Source organism: Scomber scombrus, chromosome 22 (genome assembly GCF_963691925.1).
Source record: "Scomber scombrus chromosome 22, fScoSco1.1, whole genome shotgun sequence".
NCBI classification, from domain to species: Eukaryota; Metazoa; Chordata; class Actinopteri; order Scombriformes; family Scombridae; genus Scomber; species Scomber scombrus.
Window position 1 is genome coordinate 24,270,772 of NC_084991.1, and position 8,370 is coordinate 24,279,141.

The window sequence follows — 8,370 nt, forward strand, 5'->3', positions numbered from 1 at the left end:
CACTGATCCGTCTACTTATATTCTGTCTGTGAGGAAATCAACTAAGGCACGAAGACACAGGAAGTACAAACAACAGAAAACACACTGGGAGAAACCTTTCAGAATAAAACAGGAAGTAAGACACACACTGAAAGCTCAGGCAGGAAGTGACAGATGTGGTCATGTGTTCTTTGGACATTGAGTCTCTCTACACTAATATAAGCAGCAAGGCCTCAACACACTGGAACATTTCCTACCAGACCAGTGGAAACAGCCTGGAACACTTTAACAGTTAACTTGGCCTCTTTAGTTCTTTAAAGAAACGTCTTCTCCTTTAATGATCTAGCTCCAGATCTCTGGCTCTGCACTGGAAACTACAACCAGGAACTAACCACAAAAACAACCTCAAACCCAGTGGCGGCTGGCCAATAGGGGGCGATAGGGCGCCGCCCTCCCTAGTGTTTTTGAATTCTATTTTTAAAAGGAAAAAATGAAAATGAACTATAATCACTTATTTAAAGTAAATTGTGTGTTTAAATTCGCAACAACATATAATATATAAAATATAAATCATAATTTTTGGAGTAAAAAGCTCCCTTGCTGAGTGGCTGGGTCAGTGCAGCAGCCAGCCAATCACTGACAAGAGATTCGCACATAGCAACAGGAATTCATCCAATCAGCGTCGTCGGTTCTGATGCCTGAAGGGCCATAAAGATCTCGCCCCAAGGGTGAGAGAGAGTGGGATTACTGGTGACATTGCTGCTGTGATGTGATGTCTCTGCCACAAGGGGGCACTGCTGTGACACTCAACAGCTTTGTGTGTAAACCTAATAAGTTATTTGGTTCCAATTTGGTTCTAAACTTGTTTGTGCAATATTATTTATGTTTTGTATAAGAATGCCTCAAGTTATTAATATTGGTATTAAATAATGACTATTTCACAGAGCACTGGTATCCAGCTGTTTATGTTCAGTTGTTTTGGGATGGTTATTGAAACTGAGTTAATAGGCTTTATGCACAGCTCCACTAACAAACTGATTAATCCAGGTGTGTCTGACCATTGTTGTTGTCACTAGTGAGGTCAGACACACCTGGATTAATCAGTTTGTCCAATAATGTAAGACAGGAAATAAAGGAGCTGTATTGAGTTCAGGAAGTAGTGGAGCTGTGCATAAAGTTCATAAAGCACAGCCCCACCTACAATATGTCTCCCCAGCCGCCACTGCTCAAACCCTTTTTCTCTTTTCTTATTTCTTGTGAACGTTACATTGATGATGTGTTTTGACCAGAGCTGTTTACAAGTCATTTTTTACAAGTCCAAGTCAAGTCTCAAGTCTTTGAGCTAGAGTCCAAGTCAAGTCTCAAGTCTTTGAGCTAGAGTCCAAGTCAAGTCTCAAGTCTTTGAGCTAGAGTCCAAGTCAAGTCTCAAGTCTTTGAGCTAGAGTCCAAGTCAAGTCTCAAGTCTTTGAGCTAGAGTCCAAGTCAAGTCTCAAGTCTTTGAGCTAGAGTCCAAGTCAAGTCTCAAGTCTTTGAGCTAGAGTCCAAGTCAAGTCTCAAGTCTTTGAGCTAGAGTCCAAGTCAAGTCTCAAGTCTTTGAGCTAGAGTCCAAGTCAAGTCTCAAGTCTCTCGCCAAACACTAAATCAAATTCAAATTCTGACCTTAGATCTGTACAATCCTTCATCCTGATCAGTTAGCCTTGCGAGCACCTGCCCATGTCTGTTTTAACTGTCTGCTGTCACTGAAGTTTGTATGTATGTATCTGTTTGTATGTTGAGATGTCCTCTCCTGAAACTGTTACTGTTATCTACCTTCGGCTATTACCTTGACCTAGACCTTGATATAGGACAGTATGAACATGTATCAATGGTAGGTTCACTATAGAGAATCTACTGCAATGTGATGTGAAGAAACATACAATAAGAATTATTTCAATTCCATAACCATAAACTTTTCTTCAACAAAAAAATAATTATTTTAACAATGTTGTAAAATACAACAAAACATGAAGATCACAGAAACACTGCAGTTTAACACTGTGGTACACACACACCTTTAATCTGCTGCTTAACACACAGCAGGGAATGTGTGGGGATATTATAAAATATATATATAATATATATATATATATATATATATATATATATATATATATATATATATATATATATATATATATATATATATATATATATATATATATATATATATATATATATATATATAAAATGACCATAGTTAACGCAACATTGTGTTTGTTAATAATTAGTAGCGGAGCCACTAAGTTAGTGGACCTAAGCATAATAAGAGTTGCGGTGGTTTCCTGTCTGAGCTTTCAAAATAAAACCTTTGCTATTGTGCGCTTCTTATTGTTATTTTCTTCTTATTGTTATTAACAAACACATTTGGGGCTTGTCAATTACGGGAGAAATGACGGGAGGGCGGCGGGAGATGGGTTCGATATATGGGAGAACCAGGGAAAAACGGGAGTGTGAAGGCAACGTAATGATCTGAGGCTCCTGCTGAACTTGTCAATGTCTGATACTGAAGATGCTTCACACATGACGCATGCGCGTGGCATGACGTTGGTGTTTACATCTAGCTCAGAGCCAGAGATCATACAAAAAGATCAATGACAGATAAATAATGAGAATAATAATAATAACATGAAATAAAGGTTGTTCTCGAGTCCAAGTCGAGTCTGAAGTCACAGTTTAGTGAGACTTCAAGTCCAAGTCCCCAGCTCTGGTTCTGACTCTGGAAAGTACCGATCCCCACTCTGCCTGAGATTCACACTCCACTATAAAGTTGAAGAAATGAATTTTCTTGATGTAAATGTAACAAAACAATATGATATCCTCTCTTCCTCTCTCTACACCAAACCTACAGATAGAAATACACTCAATCCCTCTGAAGGAAAGTCTACCTGTGATCCAGCTCACCAGACTGACAAGTAAAGTAAAGATGTTATCCAGACTTAGAGACAGCTGGCTGTATGTGCAGAAAACAAAGTGGAGTCAAAGAGCAGAGAGGTTTATCTGCAAAAAGCTCCTCTACATGTAAACCACATCTAATTTACTGCTCTACATTCACCCACAAAACTAAGAACATCAAAGACATCATTTTAAAACATTGGCATATTCTTCATCTTTAACCCTTTAAAGACTGAGCGATGCTAACTTTGAAAAGAGGAAGAAGCATAAAGGAGCATGTCAGCACTCTGAACTCAACCTCTTTAATGGAGCCTGCATAAACTGTCAATATACCAAATATATACCAAAAACCATGAGACTCATCATCATCCAATGGGAAGATGATCAGAATGATATACAATTATTACCTGTTAAACCCAAAATGTTGTCTCTATGATACAGTGTCCATGTGAGGGGAGAACACAGGAGCTCTACTAACTATATATATTATATACTACAAGTGCTGAAGGAGTTTTGACTTTTTTAAATATAATATGAAGAAAAGAAAAGAAACTGTTATAAAAATGAGGATTATGATGTAATTCAGATGTCTTGAAACGTGCAGTGTGTGTTCCTATTTTTACTGACTGTTCTTGACATTTGATACTTCCTGTTTTACCTAATAACTGAAATAACTGTAGCAAAAAGGAGAAGGTGTGAAAAGGTCAAGAGGCAGGGGGATAATCTACTGATTACTGAGAAACCGTTACGTGCTACCTGTGCCTGCCAGTTGTTATTGGGTCTTTATTTAGGGAAACCATTTCATTCTTATGACAAACACTACAATAGGTTAGACATCATACATATTAACCCAAGTATAATAATACAAAATAGAGCCAATATGGATGTTTGTTATTTGGTAAAGATAGAGGCGACCTATTTATCCTCTTTAACCATTTAATTATAGTTGGGCCCATGTGACCTCTGCCTTCTTTCTGTCAGCTGGTCCAACGCAGGTTTGAGTCCAAGCCCACAATGGTCCGAGTTTGGACTCCATGCTGATTAAACATGCTGTGTACTAACCTCCTTTCTTAATGAGAGCCACATGTTGTTAAAGTCTGGTTAGTAATGGTAGCCGTAGTAGTAGAGGTTGGAGGACTCAGAGTTTCTAAGTTCTGCCTTTGTCTGACCGCATGGTTAATGGACAGGTGACAGTTATTTAGTATGTCAATAAAACTATATTATATTACTATATACTAATATATTAAGGAGCACAAACTCATTCGTTGTCTTCTGATAGTTTATTCAGTCGTCTGCAGACGGACTCCTTGCTGTCTCAAGTGTTGAGATGAGTGAGCCCAGAGCAGAGGAAATACTCACATTATATATAATACATTATCTCATGAAAGGATGAGCTTGTTCTACCATCAGAACAATGCTTAGTCAGTAGATTATAACATACATGATGTTCACTCAATCAGCATTTCATGTAACATAAGTGGTTTCATGATCAGCAGATTATGACACACACACACACACACACACACACACACACACACACACACACACACACACACACACACACACACACACACACACACACACACACACACATACACCTAATCATATGACATAGTTGAATAATAAGAATTCCCATTACAGTACCATGTGGTCACATAATAATAACGTCCTCTAAAAATCTCCCACTGAGAGGTTGAAGGTTCAGTAAGACAACAGCTGTAAAGGCCTGATTGGAAAATATAATAAACATGTTGGATTCAGAGAAGCCGTCCTGGCTCCCAGCTGCATAACTGTGATGGATCTTCAGCCAAAACTATCAAACAGAACACAAGCTTATCATAAGTTAACATTATGCCTCCTGCTATCTGTAGACAGTATATGGACAAAAGTATTGGGACACCTGGCCATTACACCTGCAGGAGCTTTTATGATATTCTGAACCCATAAGCATTCATGTGGAGCTGGTTCCCTCTTTGCAGCTTTAACAGCTTCACTGTTCTGAGAGGCTTTCCACATAGTGTTAGTGTGTCTGTGAGGTTAGACACTGATGTTTACAGATTTCACTACTGGATGTAAGAGTGTTTCCATCACACCTAAAGACATGTTGTGGCCTCTCCCATCTAAAAGCAGAAGTGGTATAACGGCATCTCTGATGAAAGACATATTGTGTCCATCTAAAAGCAGAAGCAGCTTCACCTCTGGTCCCACCTGTCTTCATCAGCTCAAACTGTCAAACTATCAAACTATCATTTGACCTTATTTGGCCATCAGACTCTGAGCGTTGCTGCCTGTAATAAACGTGATGATGTGACTGTTTCACAATAAGATGTCTTCCATTAACATATGCTCATGTGTGGACTCTTTTGATAGGATGAGATTAAAGACTTCCCATCATTCAGGAGTATAAAGTCTCTTGTACAGATGAAGAAAGAGGACTTTGCAGAGTTTACATTTGTGGTCTTGTACTCTTTGTATTTTCCAGAGTTCAGCTCTTTTTGAGAATATTATACTTTGTTTTTGTGCTCAAATTAAAACTTAAGTCAATCCATCGGATCCACTGAAAAGACTCTTTTTTGGACCAACCTTCCTGATCCTGTCTGACAGCTCCCTCATCTGAGACACGGTAAAAATACATTCTTCTTAACAATTCTCTGAAATGTTAAACTGCTAATGTGTAGAGTAAAGAGAGGGAGCAGCCTATGAGTGTTAATGCAGGGACCAGAGACCCTGTCATGGTTAGGTTCCTCCCGTCTTCCACCATTAGGAGCCAACCGTCCAGGAGTCGTAGACGAGGCTCCTAAGCAGCGCCCACATTCACAGTTAGTTAGATTTCTGGAGTCCATTAGAACCAGTTAACAACTCAAATTATTGGACAAGAGTCCAGCCTGAAAACTATTTCATGAATTATCAAATGATGCATTTTTTACGTAGACTTAGAGTCTGTGGAGCCGAGCAGACGTTCATGTTACTATTTTACTCTGCGGTATTGGACGGAGTTATAAGATATGGTATTACAGCTCGTCTGGTACGCTGCCATGAAAATGATGGTTATAAAACATCCCGAGCAGTTTATTATCAGAGGCTCAGAAAATAGTGTCTGACCCAACTCAGGTTCTACATCCAGAGTTTCAGCTTTTACCTTCTGATGAAGGCTGCTTTTACAGAATAACAGTAATGTAAGTCCAAATATTACAGAGCTGCTGTCTAACCAAACCGTTTCCAGCATGTTACACTTCTTTATTTAACTGCTCATGTTGTTGTTCTCCTGACTGCAGAGATGGATCCTTCCCGTCTAATCCTCATCACTGTCGGTCTTGTTGCTGTAGGATTCCTGCAGCTTGTGGTGAGTAGCACATTCTGCTGCAGTCAGAGTGAAGTGTTCACTTTTATTGTCTTTATACAACAGATACTACAATATACTACTAAAGAGTTTTCTCACGGTGGAAACAAACGTAATGATGTTTCAGAGCAGGAGGATAAACACACAGTTCACATCCTCAGTCCTGTGTTCAGTGTTTGCTTACAGTTAGTCAAACATGCTGCTTTCACTTCAATGTTCATCAACTTGTTCTCTGTATTAAACACACACCAGGATCTTTCTCTGACTTTAACCAGGCGCCAAAAACCACAGTCAGAAGCACTTGAGTGTCACTAGCAGCAGATATCAGACTGTGTTTTATTGACACGTTCAGACTTCAACCTGGATTCACTGCTGCTCTTTATAAGACTGTCATTTCTACAAGTTACTCTGAATAAATCATGACATCTTTGTTCTTTCTTCTTCTGCCCTCCAGACCTCTCTATCAGTCCCACTGGACATGGCTCCTCAAGCTGTTGATGACATGTACGACGGCTGCAGTGAGAAAATGGAGAAGAAGGTCAAAGATGTCTATTTTAATAAAGAGAATAAGAAATTATTTAAAGTATCCTGGGGTCAAGCAAAACATTGTGCAAACAAACCTCACCCAGAGGATGAGGCTCTCTCCAAAAACAACATGCAGGCAATCTGTGCTTATTCAAACATTATTTTTAAGGAATTCAGTGCAGCAGTCCGTACCAGTAAGAACTTCTACGGCAGCTCCTTCCCATTCCACTCTTTACATTTCTGGCTGACTACTGCCATACAAATCATGAAAACCAAACAAGGCTGTCACATTACTTATAGAAGAACTGGAATAGAGTTCACCGGCACAGTTAACAGCATCATTCGGTTTGGTATGTTTGCCTCCAGCTCTAAAAGAAAAGATCTTACACAATTTGGTGATGAGACTTGCTTTGAAATAGAGACGTGTTCAGGAGCCTATCTGAAGGATTATCCAGTCCGTGGAACTGATGAGGAGGAGGTGCTCATCCCTCCCTATGAAACATTCAAGATAACCCAAATTTATGAAGGTAAGGGTAAATTTAAACCTCTGCCTGACTGTAAGAAGGTCTTTATTTTGAAAAGTCAACGAAACAATGTGAGTAACCTAAACTGCAAAGTTGCAAACTAATGAGAGAGCAGAGTTTTCTGCAACTGATGCAGAACATGTGCAGCAGACTGTATGTCTGTATGGGATCAATACAATAATAAAATGTGTGACATCACAAACATCTGGATTTTCTATCTTTACATTTTGGTTTTCTTTTCTTTTCATTTCCTTTCTTTTTATTTTCATGTTTGTATTTTGATTTGATTGATGTTGCAGTTTGTTGCTTGTTATCAATGATATGTGTTGCAGCAATATAACTTATAACAGCTGTAATGTGCAGAGTCAACAACTAATCAAATAAAGCAATAAAAACTCATTGAGTCATGTTTATGATGATAAAACGTTTACAGCAGCTGTTTGAGTCTCTGCATCAGATGGAAATAAAATCATCTTTTTCTCTTCAGTCTGTTTTTCATAAGAGACACTTAAAGAAAGTAAAGTCATCAACTCCTCCCAACAAACACAAACTGCTTCTGTTTGTCTTCACTGCAGGTTTTAAATTCTATTAACTGAATAAAATATGTAGCTCTGATCTATAGATGGATATTATCTCTGGATATGTGTGGGTGAAGGTCGCCCCCTGCTGGCCTTTAATATGTATTTTATCTGTGGTGTTGAACATTGATAATAAAGCTGTTTTAGATTCTACTCAATATTCTCATAAAAAAAAGTCAAAACTCCATCAACACTTGTAGTATATAACTATTGTTTTATTAGACTAAAGTGTTTCAGCTTGTGGCTTCATCAGGCTCATAAAGCACATTACAAACAGGTATAAATCTATCTATCCATTACAGAGCTGAATATTTTATTCAGTTAATTGAAGGCTGTATTTCAGCTCTTTCACAGATTAACACATATATAACAATCTTATTTAATAATAATAATAATAATAATAATAATGATAATATTAATGAAGCAATTGAATATGTGAGATCAGCAAACAGGGTTAAAACTCAACACTTGATAGAAAATTTAAAACAAGCAG

At 38.3% G+C, this 8,370-nt stretch overlaps 1 protein-coding gene across 1 annotated transcript; it reads left to right on the plus strand.

Moving 5' to 3' along the window:
• The first annotated feature begins 6,187 nt into the window (after positions 1-6,187).
• On the plus strand, positions 6,188-7,544 carry LOC134004365 (T-cell ecto-ADP-ribosyltransferase 1-like). Its single transcript, XM_062443596.1, has 2 exons — positions 6,188-6,253; positions 6,705-7,544. Exons 1-2 carry the CDS (start codon positions 6,188-6,190, stop codon positions 7,401-7,403), a joined length of 765 nt encoding a protein of 254 aa, XP_062299580.1. The 3' UTR covers positions 7,404-7,544.
• Positions 7,545-8,370: the final 826 nt, after the last annotated feature.

What these genes read in the sequence shown, in the direction of transcription:
- LOC134004365 (XM_062443596.1), top strand. Translation starts at nt 6,188, where the DNA reads ATGGATCCTTCCCGTCTAATCCTCATCACTGTCGGTCTTGTTGCTGTA. An exon ending in TAGGATTCCTGCAGCTTGTG is followed by an intron (nt 6,254 to 6,704) that starts GTGAGTAGCACA and finishes TCTGCCCTCCAG; the next exon opens with ACCTCTCTATCAGTCCCACT.